The 21,378-nt window shown below is 29.9% G+C and overlaps 1 protein-coding gene across 1 annotated transcript in view; it reads left to right on the forward strand.

The window, feature by feature from the left end:
- LOC113517528 (ras-related protein Rap-2b) overlaps positions 1 to 14,116 on the forward strand; it is a 37,030-nt gene extending 22,914 nt beyond the window's left edge. The window contains exon 3 of the mRNA XM_026902225.3: positions 7,956 to 14,116. Coding sequence (XP_026758026.1) covers positions 7,956 to 8,276 — 321 coding nt within the window. The 3' untranslated portion in view covers positions 8,277 to 14,116. The remainder of the gene's footprint in view (positions 1 to 7,955) is intronic.
- The last annotated feature ends 7,262 nt before the right edge of the window (positions 14,117 to 21,378 follow it).

Here is a 21,378-nt window from a genome sequence, read left to right on the forward strand (position 1 = left end):
GGCCTTTCGCCTCAAGTATCTTCAATAAACTTAGTGATCTACAATACATAATAACACGCTCTAGTAGCAAACTTGAACAACAAAGTGCCAACTTGGGGGCAAACGGCAACGTCAACTCACAAACGACCGTGTCGTCCCATGCCCCCTGGGACAAACCTGAACTCGCTCGCAATATCGTTATTCCCATAAAATAAATGTTAGTCAACCATCAATAACTTCATATTATGGAACTCGAAAAACATACGTGATATAATTTGTCAATAGATTTAGAATTCACTTTTATGTTACTCTGTGAATACGTACGTAACAACGTAATAATCAGCTCTTTCCAATTTGAAACGTGATCTCGTAAACGTTTGGGATTTTGTTTTCTTTAATGGCTATTTTGAACTATTTTGTGATTATTTCTATTATTTGTGTGAACGAAATTGCATATTTATTTATTCAGCTTTTGTGTGTATATAACTAAAGTAAACATGGCAGATGTAATAATAAAAGTCGTTCTCAGCCAGTCAACCACAGACAAAGCAGAGAACTTTGCTGGCGGTACAATCGGAAATTTATATTAAACAAACATCTACTAAAAATATATATAACATTTTTTGTGTTTCATATTCTATAATACAAATAATTTTTGTACCCTTTTTAACTGTAATATTTAAATTAAACTTTTCATTTAAATAGACAAACAGGGTCGAATGTTTACTATTACATAGTTCGTCTTTAAAATGCATAACGATTATAGTCTTTACTTGTTAGTTGTTGTACGAGTTTTATTATATAGATATATATATATATATATATATATATATATATATATATATATATATATATATATATATATATATATATATATATATATATATATATATGTTACAGTCAAAATCTGTTTTTATTTATAACACGTTTCTCTTGTTGAAAATAGTTTTTTATTAAATAACAATGTTATAATTTCATAGTTAAAACTAGTATCATAGAAGCTTCTTTGGGGAATGGCTAAAAATAAAATAAATAGTCTTTTCAAATATACTATAATATATAATAATATACTAAATTAATTCCATAAAACGCGTTCTGTCTGGTAAAATAGTACTAGTATTTTTAACTGATGTTTGTTATTGAGCAGAATCATATTCTAGTTACAACAAAGGCATTTAGTAAAAACTAGTTTCAACTACAGAAAACGCGTTATAATTAAAAACGGATTTTAACTTTAACATATAACGAGGCCGCGAGGTATAGATACTTTATAATATATTTCGATACAGGACATCCTTTGTATCAGTATTTTCACAGTTGATGCATATGTTTTTACTACATCTTACACGAGTTATATATGACTGATATAATGATATATTATTTAATATATAATTAGATATATAATTATATATTGACAATATTATCCGATATTAGCGTAACAAATAAATAGAAAGTTTATAATCATTTTGATTTCACATTATCTCAAGAGTTTAGTGTTTAGTTACTTTAGCAAATATAGATCAATTGAAAAATATCTAAAGTCTCATAATTACATTTTTTTTTCATTTATACGAAAAATAAAGATAGTCCAATTAAAATTGCACTGTAAGTGAGGCACTCTTTCATTTCAGATCTCTAAAAAATAATGAGACATTGACTTGTGACATACTCGTATTATTATAGCATGCAAATCAGTTGCTGAAAAGAGAAAAGCGTATTAAAAGTTATAATATATTTGGTGTTAGCATCATTCATGTGAATAAAGGGAAAACAATTTTAACTTTTTGTAGTGATTTACCAAAATATGCCTTAGAAAGAACATTAACACATAAGCTAGAAAGGGAACCACCTACGTAATCTTATAGGATGGCAATGGTCTATTCACGGTCCTGTTCGGGTCTACTCGTATACAGTACGAGAGTTGACGGTTACCACTCTCCACACAGGTAGGCCGTCAATTTGTTTTCGATGACAGTATCATAAAAAAAGATATTGTACATTTGTTCATTTTTATCCACGACCTCTAAAACTTCAATTTAATTTAGTCATAAAATACTATTTGCATACGATATAAATGTGATTATTGTTACGGGCTGAAGGTCGCAGCTTCACTACACGTACCTATGCTATCAGTTTCAATGATATTGTTCTATTAATATCTCTCAAGGACTTAACTTCCCGGGTTAAAAAGTGTGCTATATTAAGTTGAGATGATTTAATGTTATGGTTGATTTACTTTTTATTCTTTTAAGGCTTTTGATCTTATCCAGACATATCTTAATAAGACTTTTCCAAATATACTTTAAATTATATATATATTTTATCTATTTACTTTATGCTTTCATTTCTTTTTTAGAGTTTGAATTCAATTTAATAATATAGGTATATTGCTCATCTTTCAGTGTACATTTGACAGTTGAGTGAGTGTGAGTGACAAGATTTTGCTATATTTGATTATAAAGTCAATTTTTCCTAAAATATGAAATAATTGTTTTTTTTTTATACAACAAAGGGAACCAAAGTGGATAATATGGGGAATGTCAATTTGAATAATTTTGTATCACATACATTTTTCTTTTTAAATTACATTAAAATACTCTTATTTTTTATACAACTTAGAATGGCAAACAAGCTGACGGCCCACCTGATGGTAGTGGTAACCGTCGCCTATAGACATGAGCAGTACCATGAACATAACAGAGTATACTGTTTCGCCCATGATACCATTCCTGAGGACTCAGGTGTTATTCCTCTGTACCCAGTAAATTCACGCCATATCCCACCCTTCAAACCGAAACACAGCCATGCAAACACAACTGCTTCACGGTTGAAACACGAATGGGACAGAGGTACCCAAACAAACGACTTTTGTACAAAATCTCCCTCTGGTGAATTCTGGTGAAAACTCTTCCCAATTCCTTCAACATAACACTTTTAATTTAGATAAATATTAAATTAAGTCAGTGACGTTTTAGTTCGAATTTAATTTATTTTTTATTTTTGGACCAATTTAGTAAACATACTAAATTAGTTCGGTCTAAATGTTTTACACCCTCATTGTTAATCATCTGGTTACTCATAACACAATGTAATTACTTTGAGGCGCAGACCATTAATGTGATTGTTTGGCACTTATTATTGTTATTAAAGATAATTGAAGGAAACTACCTACTAAGTCTGGCCAGAACTTGTTTTATCCATTTCCAAGGAATTTCTGAAAAGCTTTTCTTAGTAAATGTTCGTCGTTCTGTTTATTTCATAGTTTCTAATGTATATTGATTAATCAGTGAAGCATTTTATAAAGTTCTTACTTGCGTGGTAAATAAATACCATGTTGTGAAAATAGAAATGCATTCATTTGCCAAGTAGAACAAACCTTTTAGAAGTTGACGATGCATCGTAACAACATATTACAATGGCATACCATAATAAACCATCAATGACCCACTTCGGTGCACGAGTCTCTCCTTTCATATAAGAAAATGATATTAGCCTATTTATCACGCTGACTTAGCAACTTCTTATAAGATTTTATTTTGATTTTTCCTCCCCTTACACTAGTGTACTGTATATTGTTCCTCTAATTGCCTCTTACAATATCTTTGAGATGAAAAAGAGTATTAGCACATTGTATTCTAGCTCCGTTGTCACATGCATCACGCTGATTAAACACGTTACGGTATTGTGTACGCTAAATACATATTTATATTCGATGCTTTGTTTTCTTACTATCTTCTATACTAGCGATCCAGCCCGGCTTCGTACACCTAGATAGAATTTTCAAAAATATATAACCTATATTACTCGCTGATAAATTAAATGAGTTTAACGATTACAAATAAACAAACAATCAAATCTTTCCTCTTTATAATATATTACAATAGATATAGATGGGTAGATTGTTGACTTTAGAAAAAATCACATTATTGTAGGTGACTTCACATTCATTTTCAACATATGGTTGATAAGAGTGAGATAGTTAACCAATATTGGTTCTCATCTTTCTTATATTCATTTATAATATCTCGCTTTGATTCAAGTCGTTTTCCTGTTTTCACGATAAAAATATTACGATTTAAGAATAATTTTACATATACATTCACTGTCTCAGTCATACACAATTCAAATATACTGTCATCCCCGCACTTTTTTTTCTTCGCAATGCGATGGCATCTCTCACTGAAACCGTTAAATGAACAAAAATGTTAAAATTATAAAACAATGACTTTAAGCGAATCCTAAGTAAAGTATTCATAAAACTTTTAAAAAAGTAACTCGGAGAAAGAAACGCCTGATCGGGGTTTCTTGAGAACATTTTCATGGAGGTATACCTACTTACCGGGTATACCTAAAAAATTGTTATTTTAATGTATAATATATATTTTAATGTATAATATATATATTTTAATGTATAATGTATTAGATAACAGATTTTATCTGCGCACAGCTTACATCGAAATTACTCGACGGATTTTGAGGAATCAAACTGGGCAAATACAATTTATTCCAGGAAATAGAAGGGTTTCTCAATATAAAGCCTGCGGGAAGGAAATCACCGGTACAGCAACTGGCTGATCGCTTGGTATTTTAGTTACAATATGTTCGCAGGTATTCTCAAGTATATATGTCGTGAATAATCACGATGGCATTTTTATATATAGAGTTTTTCAAACCTAGGGGACGTAGATTTAGAACTTTTTATAGTGTAACATAAATAATGTTATGGACATATCATTCTCATTATATTTTTAGGTATATATGCAAGCAAGTGTATCATATAAATAAGATATCAATCTACTATTACCGCATTAATAAGTTACTAAATCTTCTCTATTCTCTCAGTTGGATGGATAAAGAAATGGTGACTATTGTATTCCTACCATCACAATAATATGGTGCACTCTAAGGGTGCATTATAGGTACAAGGCGAAATCGAAATCGTTAACAGTACATAAAACTAAGAATCTATCCACATTATATATTATTACGGCAGAAATTTCGAGAATCAAAATGCTATGGTATATTTATTTTTTATATTATTTTATACATTATAAAATTATAATAACTCATTTTAAATTTAAATTTTTAGTAGCTCTGCGGGTGAGATTGAATTTCCGAGCTGTCATAGAACAGAGAAAATGTGGCACAAAATGTTAACAGACGTCGCGTCGGCCGCCATAAATGTCGAGCGCACTTCACTGAATGAGACTGTTAAAAGGGTTGGTGGATTGTCTAATTGGACAATCCACCCAAGTTTGTTCGGCCAGTAGAAGAAATTATTTAGAAAAGCAACAATAACATTTATTAATCTTAATTGAATATTAATAATAATAATTGAATAATAGTAAATAGAAAGACGTTTTCTTCTGTTATTTTATTAGAGACAAATGAGAGACTAGTACTTATTATAAAATATAGAGAGACTCACAAATCTAAATGAACATATATTTTATTATGATAATATTAAACAAACTAAAGTAATCATTTACATATTGTACTCACACCCTTACAACTATATGGAATACCCACTGAACAGAACCTACGTAACATTAGTATGTTAGTTACAAACTTAATAAAAGTTAGAACTTTATTTCTAAACTAGTAACATTGAATGTACGACAACAATGTTCGGATAGTACAGGTCTCGGATGGCAGGAATTGTTGGTCCGGAATATCCAACACAATAGTCGTCCCATCCGCTGACTTGCCAATATCCTTTGTACTTTCTGCATACATTTGTTTCTATTATGTTTACAAAAAAAAAATAACGAATCTGTCAATTGGAGTTCTGTGGAATAATATTATTGTCTTTTCTGTTTCATTTCTGTAACAATTAAATTATTCCAGAATCTAATTCAGCTATCAAATATAAGTATTGGTAGAAAAAAGGTTATAATTATTTTCATGCGTTGTCTTTCCTGGGTGCGGTGTTACGTCTTTTATAAAATTGTACCGAATATCTTGCCAATCAGACTAAAATACATTCATATGTATGTTTATTTATTGTTTCTTTACATCAAAGTAGTAGATAGCGATAATACTAAATGAGTAGACACCCAAGCGAGCCACCCAAATCTCTAAGTACCACCAGATTCTAACTCAATTATGCGATATCTACATTTGTCTTACCGATATATAGTACAACAACTCCCACATGTCTCGAAGTTCACGCACGATATAAGTGTATGTGTATCTGCCGAAACTTAGCTCATAAAATAACTTAGCGCAATAAATTTTGTAGAAGCTCATTAACCTGCTTATAGAACTCGCTCGGTTTTCAGACGAAAGCTAGCGGCTGTAATTGACGTGCTAATTACGTGGCAATTCCTGAATGCCGTTTAAAAATAACATTGTATATGATTATTTTGAGACACAACATACCTTTTTTAAATATAATAGATGACGATTTTTTTTTATAACAACAGTATACTGTTTATTCATTGTTAAGGACCTATTCGAAAAAGATGTAAAATTTACTACCAAATCCATCTTTTAAGGTGAATACGAGAGCTAGTGTAATGAGATTTCGAATCTATCAAATCTAAATATCGAAAAGTTAAAGTTATCAATTTAATATGTAAGATTCCCGAATACAGGAAAGCATTCTAAATATTTTCTCAGCTTTTTTTTTTTTTTTTTTTTTTTTACAACACAGGGGGCAAACGAGCATGCGGCTCACCTGATGGTAAGTGACTACCGCCGCCCATGGTCACCCACAACACCTACGGCATTGCAGGTGTGCTTTTCAAAAAGGAATATGCTCTTTTCTTGAAGGTTATGTTGTCGTATCGGTTCGGAAATACTGCTGCTGGAAGTTGATTCCAAAGAGTGGTTGTGCGAGGAAGAAAGTGCCTTGAAAAACGCACGGTGGAGGACCGCCACTCGTCCAGATGGTTGGGATGAAAAGTTTATGGCGGGTTGTACGATGGTGAAAATCTGCAGCAGGTATCAATCCGAACAATTCTTCCACTCCCCATGATAAATTCGGTAGAAGATGCACAGAGATGCAACATCTCTACGCAGTTTCAGTGGGTCGAGCCGGACAGTAAGACGCCGATCGTCAACAATTCGAGCTGCCCGACTTTGAATGCGGTCTAACGGAAGGAGTTGGTACTGTGGCGCTCCTGCCCACAGGTGAGAACAGTATTTCATGTGTGGCCTCACTTGAGCTTTATACAGTTTCAGGCGGTTTTCTGGCGTGAAATACCGTCTCATATTTAGCTATAGCTTTTTCCTCCAGATGACCGCAAAACTGGACGTCGCTCGATATATCGACGCCAAGAATCCCCAGACTCGACTTATTATCAAGGGAAGTGCCCTGAAAGTGAGGTGATACGACAAACGGTGTCTTTTTTGCGGTGAACGCGCAGACTTGTGTCTTCTTAGGGTTAAAGTGAACAAGATTGCGTTCACCCCAGATCGAAACTTTATCGAGTGAAGTTTCGATTTCAGACACAAGTCTGTTCCGGAGCTCATCAGCTAGCTGTCACTCGCGGCTTTGTAAAAAATATCTCATTTATTAATGTAAAAAATTAAACATCTGTGTACCGATCGTCGTTCAAATCCATCATTATCCAGCAGTTTTTCTGGATATATATATATATATATATATATATATATATATATATATATATATATATATATATATATATATATATATATATATATATATATATATATAGCATTTCATTATCATCATATCAGCTTTTAACTGTCCACTGCTGAACATAAGCCTCTCCCTTGGGAGGTTTTGCCAGTAGTTGTCACGCTTGGCAGGCTAACCCGCCTGCCAAGCCTTCGGCAGTTAGGTTTTAGAGATATTTTAAGAGGGACACTGCCCATATCTCGTCCTTCCCTAGTCGATTCTTACGATACCCACAAGAAAGGAAGGGGTGGCCTATTCTATACCGGGACCACAGGGCAATCTTTTTTATATGAATCTTTTAGCATCTATTTTATATTAATTTTATTTACAGGTTGAGTTCCACACAACTGAATCAGTTGTGACGGTGGATTGGGAGAATGGATTCGTGGAGGCATCAGCGAAAGATAACATCAACGTTTCCCAGATTTTCAAAGAGTTATTGGTACAAGCTAAAGTAAAATACAATCTGTCTCCTGCATTGAGACGTCGACGCCGACAGTCTCTGCCAACGGGACCCCAAGGTCCACCAGGATCCAGTCCTACACCATCGCCAGCTACTCAACCCCATGTACCTTCGCCTGCACAACTGGCACATCTCCAGCAAATCAGGGAGAGGCATAACAGCAAACGCAATTCATGTGTCATCTCTTAAATTAAACACAAAAGTATTGTATACTACCTGAAAATATTGGAAGGCAATTTAGTATCTAAAAAATATTGTGCCACTTTTTAAAATAACTTCATTATGTTTTTAGGTTGATCTTGTATCAAACTAATTTACAAAAGCATCCCATTTTAGCGTTTAAATTAATATAGTGATTTTGCAACTTTCTATTGACAATGCTAATTTAAAATAACTTCCTAATTAATGCAAAAGTTTAAAATAGATTATACGTTTTGAAAATTTATAATCATTAGCTGATACGGCTAACCTTTACCGAAAGTTATTTAGGCGAAGTTCTGCAAATCATCATGTGTTACAGTAATAAAATGAACGTTAGAATAAATTAATAATAAGTATAGATAATTTTATACTTTAATCTCAGTCTTACAATTAAAATACTATTTAAAATAATGCCAAATAGAATTTATATCCAATTATGTCAGTACGTTATTGTTATAATCAGCTAATCAGAATTATATATATTAAAATACTTTAATAAACACTCTTTTGTTAGCAGGAGAGTAAATTAAAAGCATCTATACGTTTGTATTCGTAATGTTCTAAAGTTTAAGAAATATGAAATATTTTGTTATTTTTGGAATTAGTATATTGATTGTTGTCTCCTTATAATTAGGTATTAATAGTGTCAACAATACTTTCCTAAATTACTTCTGTCTGCGTGAGTAAAGTCTAAAGAGAGGAGATCATACATTTTTTATCGTTATCACAAACTTATTTCGATGCTCTTCTAATTTACCTTTATAGCCTCCTTGTACTGTCTTTATATCTATTAGGATTTATTCTGTCATTAAAGTTCAGTAATTATTTCTATAAAATAAAAATAACGCCAATGTACTTATAGTTAAGATTTAGATATCTCTTAAAATAAATGTTCAATTTCAGAATGTGTAGATACAAAGTGATAATTTAGAATGACGGATCTAAACGTGACTGGTTTATCGTAGGTAAGATTAATAAATTCTAACTTTTATATGTAGGTATTTTCATGATCAGTCGTGCTAGCCATGCCTAGGAGAACAGCCCCGTTTTGAATTGACTATGTGTATTATTGTAAAAACGAGGACATACTTATATCAAAATCCGTACTTGAATATCTGTTCTAGGCAACGTGGTAAAAACATGGACTTTGAAATTTATAAAGTGGTAATAAATGTATAGAGGTTTATAAATCTTGTAACAATAATTATGTTAGTATGGCAGTTAATACGATTTTACTTCATGGAGCCTTAATTATTTTATTAATATTTTTTATGTGTTTGTTCACAATGATCAAATACAATGTTTAAGGAAAATACTACAATCTTCTGAAAGAGAGGCAGAGAATATTAGATACAAGAATATGGAATGTTTAATTAAAACTGTACCTATATAACCTACCTATATAAAAATGTGTAACTTATATTTTGTATTACAAAAAAATACATATATACATGCAATTATACATATATACATATACGTCGTCATTTTATTATTTTTTGTTGGCAATGTTCATTTTGTAAATTCAATCATCAACTGGCTATATGTAGTAATTAAAAAATGAGTTAATGACCTTCATTGAATTCAATTTAAATTATGATATTTCACGTTTCTGCTTTCTTATTGTAGAGGTTATTCCCGCGCGTTTCTTTTTTCAAAATACATGCAGCTTTATATATGTAATTTCCGAATCATAAATGTTAAAGAAATGCGGAAAACCTATGTGCTGAATTATATAGAAAAAAATTGTCGTATCTCTATCCCCTAACGTGGAATTTATAGGTATCAATTCCTCAACAAATATATGCATGACATGACATGTAGTCGTTTATCAGATATTTTATTATCTAAATAACTGTGGTGCTGTATTCACGGTAACTTCGTCCTTTAATTTTATGCCTAAATTTAGAGTATGTCGGCATCGTCTGTAGCCGACCCTAAATTAATGTAAACAGTGAATTTTATGCCTACATTGATAATTTTAAAAGGGAAAATATATTCCCTTCAAGTATTTTATTTTTTCAGTTTAGACTGTACGTTGATCTGTTATTTATTTAAATACACATTCATTAAATGTAAAAAGTAAAGAAACAGTAACTTTCATAATACAAACGTAGTACATATACATTCGTTTAATTAATATTTTCTTTTATGATTGTAAGTATTCTTTTCTAGAGTTTTTATGTATTCTCTTGTAACAGAATACACGAATGCTATAAAGAATAAAAAAAAAGTTCATATTATTAACAATAAGTATATTATTATTTACCTACTTACGATTATAATCTCAAATGGTGTTGTTAGAGTAATTTTAGTATTATTGAAAACGTAATATAATATAGTAATTTCTCTAAACATACACGAATCTATCCAGTATTTGGCGGAAGGAGTATACTAATTTTGTCTCTTAAAATAATTAAAACTGTTAAAAAAATTAACCATCAACGGTAAGTTCATCGGAAATTGTTATTGACAAAATTTTAGGATGTCGTAAGAGGTGACACTGTACAATATACCTGTACAAAAGAAGAAAAATTCGAAATAAAATTATGTCAACTAGTAGACTAATGTCGTTCCTTTATGAAGAGGACCCGTGCCCAACAATGGAATGATAATGGGTTGTTATGAAAGATGGATGGAGCATGTGATAAGAATGTTTGGTGCAGACAATTAGGATTATTTAAGACCAGTTTGGTAAAAACATTATGTCAAAAAAAGGTTTGAACGACAATGTGAATGTTTCTACAATTTTGATTTAGCTAGAGTCGAACTCACGATTACGGAATTTTTTTAACATTAATTTATTTATAAATCTCTCATATACATATATTACGCGCTACAATTCTAATTTATTTGACGTGCAGAAAAAAGTTACTCTTTGCGCGCATATTAAATATTATATTAAAATTAAATTGTAAATAAAATTATTATCTATTGCTACTACTTCTATACGACTTGTGTCTCTTTAAATAATTATTATATAGGTACATAATAAATATAAAATTAACCTAAATATCTAATTAAAATCATTCTCCAATAACCTGATGACCTATCCAATATAAAAAAATTTCACTAAAGATAGGATTACAAATGATAAAATGAAAAATACTGAACGCTGTAATCTAATCTAGGATTTGAAATGCCTACAAAATATTTTACGAGAGGTCGAGTGTTAAATTAAAATTTTATAACTCGACAAGATAATGTAAATTAATTTATTAAGGGAACTTTACACCAATAATAATCTATTCAGAAATGTACAGCCACAGAAAATAGTTTCCATTTTGCGGTTTTACCTGGTTATAACACTATATATCTATCTAGATATATAAATATATAAATGTGAATAGTGTAAACTGCTATTGTAACTTATTATAAATTGTATTGCGATACTAAACAACAGAGATTTTCGTATAATTTTCATTATAATATCAAACATTAGACGCCTCTATGTTATTTTATCTTTAAATAAAAAAAGAGCAATTGCAACTGCTACCTAGAAATGAAATATTACACAATTTTTTTTTTATGTATACGGATAACGTGATCATTAAGATGGGATTTCTCGGAATTCTAACGGGAATGGGAAATAACGGGTTATGCGCAAAACAATGCCACAGAAAACAAAAAAATAAATGAATAATTATATACGCATTTTGTATTGTACAATATTGTGGAGTTGTTACACGCGAATATTTTCAGATCAATTTTTTTTGTGTATTTTATATATTACATAATTTTATAGAAACTATGTACGAAAAAATCGCATGAAAATAATCTATAATCTGAACTTGTCCATAAATAAATATGCAGGAAAAAAATTATACGAATAAAATGGCCTTGTTCACAATGCGTACTATCCTTTATGGTTTTCATAAAAGGTAGTCCATTAGCTTGGAAGGTGAATTAAAGGTGAAAGATGGATCGTGTCCCAGCAGTACATAAAATAGTTGCTGTTATTGATTTATCTATCTTCACGCCAAAACTCTTGCGAGACAGGCAAAAAATATCGAAAGTCAAAGGCTCTATTCTTTGTTTTCTTAATATTATATTAAGCTGACTAAGTCTCTAACACCTTTCTTTATATTTCACCATAAATTAGTCTAGGCCTTTTTGATACTCGTATCCTTCTATTTTCATATTTTATGTTTATTTCCTCAACCTTACTTTTTACAATTTTCCGCATTCTCAAAACAATATGGCATACCTTTTTTCATTTTTGCAACATTTGTTTTTAATTATTACTATTTATAAAAAAAAAGTAGCAATACATAAAGGCCAGATAAATAACATTATGTCGTAAGGTAATGAAAGATGAGTCCATGGAAAAAATTAATTGTTATGCCAAGGGGTCAGATGATAATGAACGAGTGTTTGTAACAATTGCAAAACTCCCACTGTAAATTTTATCATTTTTGACACTTTGTGACCAACATACACAATTTCTGTCAACATTAGTGTCAAATGAGAATAATCTGAAAAATAAAAATTCTTCGTGCTTGAAATTGGAAACGTCATCGGATATAAATATTAGGCCTAGTTCTTAAATGACATTGATCAAAACCTAGTTAATTATTAAGCAGTATTTCGATAAATTGTGGAAAATGCTGTCGTTTTAGACAAATAAGTACTGTCGATTCATTAATCGATATATATATATATGTAGTGAATTTTTTTATATACCATATAGTTTTTCTATTTATTTAATATATTTCCAGTACAAAGATTTTTCCAAATATTCTAATGTAATACTTAATATTATATTATATTTGCTACTTAAATTCTAATTTTCAAATTCATGTTATGATTGTTTATTATCTTTACAGACAACTAATTAATCTACAGTCTAAATAGTTTCATATGTTGAATTTGTAAAATTAATACAAAATGTATTATTAACTTAGCATATTATCTTATATAACACTTAGTGTACTTATTATTAAAATTCTGATTATTAATTGTATAATACCTATGGAAGTATTAAAATTATAACTTGTCCAAATTAAATAAGATCTACCTCTCATAGTATTTTTCATAAAGTAGAGGAAGGTATTGAATGATTTTCTAGTTTTATTTTTAGAGAATTCTTTATAATATATATTAGTTTATGGAATTTAAAATATATAATAATTTCCATATATTTTATAGTTACGTATTGAGTGTTTAAAATTTATGGATGTGCCTTTTTTAACAAGATATAGTTCTGTTAGTTGTAAAAAGAATATATTCCTTTTTAGGTTTTGTATTGTTACACATACTTCTACGCTTAAAATTGAATTAATGTATACAACCAATTATTAAACAGATTTTTGTTTTTAATTAAAAAATCGATGTTAGCGTATTAGATAATAAGTATATATTTATATCTTATAATATACAATAATTTGATGTTAACGATGACTGGTTGGAGAAATGATTCAGACTACATAAAAGTGTGATATTCCATATATTCCTTTTGAATAAACTTTATAGGTAGCTACTTATAAACCTGTACTAAAAATATCTGTTTTCTTTCATTTCATAGCCATATAGGTATTTATAATATATATATATATACCTAAAATTTGTATCACAGATACTGATATGAAATAAAATTATAATGCTTTTTTCTTATTTTTCTATCTTATTAGAACGAAAGAAACGCACAGATGGATTTGAAAGCGTAGAAAGTGTACCGTTTCTTCTTTAAATAATAACTTAAGAATTTACTTGTATAGACTTCATTACAACAATTTATTTTTTCCTTATTTTTGACAGGTAAATTTATATTTGTATCAGATGTAAGACATTTGTGAATTTAAATAAACTTACTTCCGAAAACAGGAATAGTATCCGATGTGTTTTTCCGATGTTATTTCGCATCAGAACCCCTTGAAAAATAAATAAAACGTTTATTGTACTTATACTGACATCGTATATAGAGTGAACAAAAATCGACTAGAATTGCTACAATAACACACAAACCGTCCGATCCCGTTTTATCTTTTTTTTTTCGCTAGTTCAGGGAAAGTTCTTCACAAATACCTCCGGCATTAACTGACAAAAAAGAAAGCTTACCCAGGCTTTTTTGTGAAGATGGTTCGATTTTTGATAGGAAGTTGGAGGATCATGTTAGTAAAGACTTTCTTTGATTGGTTTATTTAGACATTTAAAGTAACTTTATTCATTCTATGTTACTGATATTTTAAAGCAATTTAGGTAACACTAATTTAAGTCGTAGTGCAGGTTAAATTATATAAAGAAATATATTGCAAGTGAAACACTTAATTTATGAATATAGTGATTAAAATTGTTGAAATAAAACAAAGAACAAAGAAAACAATATTAAAAAAGATTTAAATAGAATATAAAAATTTTTAATTAAACATCGTTTGCATCGTCGCTTTTCGTTCAATGGATATGGAATATTTCCTTTTCTTCACCGGTGGAAAAAGAAAAAACAAAGTGCATTTGTATCAGATAGTATATTGTTCTTCAAACGTTTCAACCGTGAGTTCCGTGTAGCGAGGAGACGGCAACGACGGCGGCACTTGTTGCGCAGCACTCCCGATCGATACCGCCCTCCCGCGCTGGCTCGCAACATGCTGCCTCTCTGACACCTCCCTATCCATAGACATAGATGTGATGAACATAGACGACGTAAGTACAGAAATCCCATAGATCGATGAAGATTATAGTTAGTGTACATTCAGGTTTGGAATAAATATATGCTTGTTTAAACATAAGCTTTGACGATAATGTATAAATCCCATAGATCTATGTAAATAGGTACATCGAGAGTTGGAATGCTTACATTATTTTTTATATAGAAAAATGTTTATAATGATTGACAATAATAGAGTATTTTCGATACGTTTAGGAAGTCTTTTGCTATCAATAATAGCTTTTTAAAATACCCTACTTTTTATAGCTGAACATTTCCTATTGGTATGGGATTCTCAAAACATTTTTCCTCTTTCGACTTTTTCTTTGGGAGTATTTTTTTTTCAAATAATGACTGTTCAATCTAAATTTAATAGCAAACATATCATTTCGAGAATAACGTATTTAATATTATTATTATATATTTATGATTGTAAGGATCTGAAAGGACTAACAAAAGTCGAAATACATTTTTCTATATATACTGAACATAAATTGAGCAAAGATAGAATACTTACGGTCAAAGATAGATAAGGTCACGCAAAATATAACCACCACATCTAGTTAAATATCCATGTTGTGTCACTGTCATTCTACACAGACACCATTCAATCCGGACACCACCACCCCCTCAGCATCTTTCTACTCATCGAAAACATCTCAACTAATCTTGGATTTCAATATCTTTGTCGACTAAGTTTACTTTTTTTTATATCAAACGCCAACTTTATTGTTTGGAATGAGGTTTCAACATTGCCAATCGTTTTTAAGTAACGCGCACTGAAACTCTTAAGTAGCATTGTCGAGTTTATTGTCTTCATAAATTTTCTGCGCCGCGAGGCATTTATTCTGGTTTAATAAGGTGATTTTACTTCATTCAAGCTAACCAATGAATAGGTACAGGAAAAATCTACTTGCTTCAAAGGTAATTTATAGATATAATTTAACTCTCTTTTTGTTTTAATAACAAACAACATATTTTAACAATGAAACAACATTAAGGTGTATGTATAAATTTCATGTGTATTAATAAAGTTATTATACAGTCCTGTACACAAATTTAAAGTATTACCAGCGTATAAAATAGTAACAAAATATAGTGCCACAAAATATGTACATATTAACGGCGATAACATTCAGATATTCTATTATTATAGATATTATACCTAGGTAATGTATAAAATGCCTGGGGCGTACAGACAACGTATGAAATATTATAAATATTTACCTAGATAACGTATTACAATGACCACAGATTGTGTAAAATATCAGATTATACAGATTACCGCTTACAGATAACATATGCAATGGAATGACGAACAAATACGAATATAAAAATTGGTTAAATATAAATATTTCCACAGTTCCGTATACAAGTAAGTTAAATTATAAAAATAATAACAAAAACTTTATTTCAAGACTTCTTTCCAGTTGTAAAATAATTTGTAGAAACAACAATTATAAAAACTATTTATAGCTGTCTAAATTAATCTTCTTTAATCGCTCATAATTTGTTCTATTCTAGTATATAGAACTTAACATATTTAGGATTTATTATTAAAATGTTGTAGTGTAATTACTTCATTTTAATATATAATAGGTATGGTTAGGTATTTTCTTTTATTTGATTATAAATTACTTCATTATTAAACGAGCAGTTAGCTCTTTTCAGTTCTCTGCGAAATAACACTCCAGCAATTTCCAACACAAAAAATATTAGAAATACCTTATGACATAGAGAATTTATTTAAATTATTCCTAAAGGATAACTAAGTTGAACTGTTTATGACGTTTTTTAATTACACACTAATAGATTACATATTTTGTGCAGATGACATTTAAGTCCGTTTCGAAATATTAAAAAATAACAAAATAGTAAACAAATTGGCTGGCACTGTATTATGTGTAATATATAATGTAGGTATACATTTATGCTTTTAAATCTCAAAAACTTGTCATAATACAATACTATATAGTCTACCCTACTAAAATTTTTATTTGCGTTATTTGGAATAATCCTATATTGTACTACATTACCAATCCTAAATTTACAGTGCAACACTGTTTGTTGAACTACTTGCACTAATTACAAATTCATGAATAGACAATAGGCAGTTTGCTGCAACGAAAGGTAACGCCTCCAATGAATTTGTAAATTCCTGAAACAAACCACAACAATGTAGTGACAACGTTGTGTGAGTGTATCTAGTAATACAGCTATATTACCAGATACACTGCATTAGCGTATTTATTTGTTGGACGTGATTTTGTACCAACCATCTCATTATGATTCCCAGCACGCAATAGAAATTTGATACGAAGAATACCGTATTACAGAGGGTCGTAATTTTAATCGACAAAATAAATTATTAGTCGTCGTTATTTTTTTCATTCAATTGGAAAAATAATAAAACATGATGTATTTGCGATCCGTTATACAAAATGTGCAGATTTGGTGAAAACAATGTTCATAATACTTATATAAGTAATAATTTGAGATTATATTCCACAAATAAATCGATTTCAATTGTGATAAAATCAGTTATTTTGATATAAAAAGTAAACTTCTGAATCAATTTTGATGAAATTTCTATGGAATCAAAATTCTTTTTCAATATGAAAGAATTTTCTAATTCGGTTTACAATCAATGGAGTTATGATAGCAAACATAAAAAATACTACTGCATTAAGAAACTCTTCCTGTTTTTGCAGTTAGTTGAAAATCACATTTTATACTTTATTTATACATGGATCACAATATATGTAAAATATTAAGTGTTCTAGAAGCATTCTAGAGATATAATGTATCACATATATTTAATAGAAATATTAGCCGTTTCTGCAATGCCGTTGGTGTGCCATGGCGGCGGTAGTCACTTTGCCCCCTGTGTTGTAAAAAAAAGCAGGTATGTATTATTTTTATTATAAGTATTTTTAAAAATAAACAATTTCTAATTTAAGACAATAACAATGCCATGAATAGTTAAAAATCAATATAATTGAAGAAATTTTAAAAGAATTATAATCATAATTATCATACCGTGTAATAAATGCAATGATACGAAAATGGTACATTTGTAAGGTATTTGAATTTAATTTACTTAAAATTTATGAACTGATATTATATATTCGGAAAAGCTCTAACAGTTTATTATTAGTTTCGTTTATATTAAAAGGTATATTAAATTTTATTTTTAAAATAATATAACGATACAACTATATTGTACATGTTTCAGAGCGAAACGGTCAACATAAACCTCTCTGAACGACCGTCACTGAAAATGTAATATAAAATGAAAGTACAATGTATAGTAGGATAGGTAAATCCAGATAATATATTGCTCAGGACTGTGCAACAACTACAAGGTACGGAAATAAGTTTTGTAACTTATTTCCATATCTTTTTATTTGGGTTTACTTTTTAAATTTTGCAACTTTGTGTACTATATAAACTACTGTTTGGCATATAAGAGAGTTTTATACTGTGTTTATATTATGTACTAGCATTTTTCTAGCTATTTCGTACGCTTGGATGTCTGAAGTATGAAAACCCATAAAAAGGCCATTTCTAGTCGGCATATTAACATGAAACAAACATCAGATTTTAAATTTGATCTTCAGAAATACGTTGTATTTCTGAAAACCACATCCACTTTGATGCAATAGTTTTTTTTGCGTGATGATCATTTTAAGGCCCCTCATATTTTTTTTAATATCTCCCATGTTAGTTTATATATAGGTATATGTATATATAGGTATATGTATATATAGGTATTTTATACTACTTAACCTACTTTTATATCTTGTCATTTAGCAAATTTTAATGTGCATGCCACTTAAGCTATATTAGTGAATAAATAGTTTCGGCATAAATGAAATCTATTTCTTATTCGAATTAACTATTTTAACTTAATGTATTTGTAAAAATTCTATTTTTACCAATACATATTAAAAATTTATATTTACTTATTTATTTCAATAAAATATTAATTTATTATTATACTAAGAATACGTTTTGTATTGTAAAAATCTTAAATTCATTGTTTGAAAATTTTTATTCATGTAAACTTATTTTAAGAATTTCTTTCACTAATACAAATCTGTACTATCTCCGAGTTCGCACTGGACAAGCTGCAACTAAAAGCCACCTTACCTTTATCTCTTCTGCCTACGAAAAATATGGTAAAATAAAAACATTATTACTGTTAAGGTAAGTTCTATTGATCTAACTTCACGTTGATCACTTTTCTCTAAAGGTCAACTCAGTATACCAAGGTTACGTGGAAGAGATCGCTCTTAGCTATAAGGCCGCCCATTATTTTCTTAGTTTAATATTTATTTTTTTTATAACTTTTCCTATTTATAATAACTTTACTACTGTAATTTTATGAAAAAAACAATAAAGAGTATCTGTCTATCATCTATAGACAATCATCATTAAAGAGGGCGACAATTTTTGAAACACTTCATTCCTTCAAGGTACATACAGAACATCTTTTTTACTTTATTCATCTTATTAACATTGAGTTTTTTTTTATACAACTTAGAATGGCAAACAAGCTGACGGCACACCTGATGGAAAGTGGTAACCGTCGCCTATAGACATGAGCAATACCATGGACATAACAGAGTATACTGTTTCGCCCATGATACCCCCCATTTGCGTTGCCATTCCTGAGGACTCAGGTGTTATTCCTCTGTACCCTGTAAATTCACGCCATATCCCACCCTTCAAACCGAAATACAGTCATGCAAACAACTGCTTCACAGTTGAAACACGAGTATTTTATTAATTTCAATCTATTGTAATCTTTGTATCTAACCATAAAATATTATTTTCCATTTTGTATTATTCCGTAGGTTGTAGGTATATTCGAATTCTTCTATAACCTTACGAATACATGCTCATTTTCTTTGAATCAATGAAAATTACCTACGCATTAACTCCCACAAGCGTCTTGTTTTAGTTAATCAAACATATTAAATAAATTTAAAATGTAGATTTCTTCTTTTTTACTAAAATTATGTATTTAATGGACACATAACATTTAATATCGTCAATTATCGTAAATTATTACATAAATATAAAGTATGCAATAAAGTTATGCACCATTCAAAAATATAGAAATATAAATAAAGAAAAATAGAAAAAAAATAACTAAAAACTTTTAATAAACCTTAATATTTAAGCCTGGTTAACATAAATATTTAAACTTAATCACCGAAGTGTTGAAGTCATCGCTCAAGATATAAAAACTACTACTTACGAATATTTTCTGTAAATACCTATTTTATTATTTTGTTCTCATGTATATTTTATGCATGAAAGTGACTCTGTTATATTTATTTGTTGTTTAATAGCTTGCTGAAAACTGCATCAAAATTCGCTGTGTGATTGGAAAGTGACTTTATTTTATATTAGCTATATACCGTGACTCCGCTCCCATGAATGAGTATATATAGTACTCTACGTACTAAACTAGTCATAATCTATCCCTATACCAAATTTCATTTAAATCCTTTCAGTAGTTTTTGCCTGAAAGTATACTTTACAATCTTTCTCATTTATTATTTATAGAATTATTTGAAAAATTCAATAGCATAAATATACATGTAAACCTTTTTTAAAGTATTGGTAAACAGAAATGAATGGCCATGTACTCCCGGCATAGAACAGCCTACCCATTTCTTTTCTGTGGGTGTCGTAAGAGGCGACTAAGAGACCTTAATGATAGAGGGATGAGTAGCAAAGCCCCTCTTAAAACATCTCTAAGAGCCTAACTGCGGTTGCCCACCTACCTACCAAGCGTGGCAACTACTGGCAAGACTCCTTTTATAGGGAAGGTTTATGTTCAGCAGTGGACAGTTAATGGTTGAAATGAAACAAAAATGAATGTACATATATAAATGTTTCGATATAAATTGTCAGTAAGTAGTTAAGTCAAAATTAATACTGTATTTGACTAACAAGGAGTCCATATAATTAAGGACCCTTGTCAGTAAGAGCTTATGTCGACTCTTCATTATGCAGTTCAATACATTTACGTTGCCCTTGAAAGCCCTAGAGACCACTAACACAGAATAATTCAAAGATAAACTTATTTTATACAAAAACCCATATATTTAAATGTAATGATGTTCACCTGAATAAATACATAGTAAATAAATAAACCACGATAGCTACTATCCACCCTAACTAATTCAGGTTTTGTTTATCCTCTTCTCACTATTATCATCGTGTAAGTACATACATACAGATCTATCATGCCTGTCTTTATTAAGGTAGACAGAAACAATGAAACGCCAAATGCTTCGATTAAAAAAAAACCTCTTTCGCTTCTTCCACATTCATCAATTTTACACGCTCGCCAGTTACGGCTACTTTTAATTTAGCCCTTCTTCAGTACATCGTCTATTTGGTTGACATACGTCTATCTAAGGCGACCCCTAC

Source organism: Galleria mellonella, unplaced genomic scaffold, assembly GCF_026898425.1.
Source record: "Galleria mellonella isolate WM207_F2 unplaced genomic scaffold, CSIRO_AGI_GalMel_v1 utg78, whole genome shotgun sequence".
NCBI classification, from domain to species: Eukaryota; Metazoa; Arthropoda; class Insecta; order Lepidoptera; family Pyralidae; genus Galleria; species Galleria mellonella.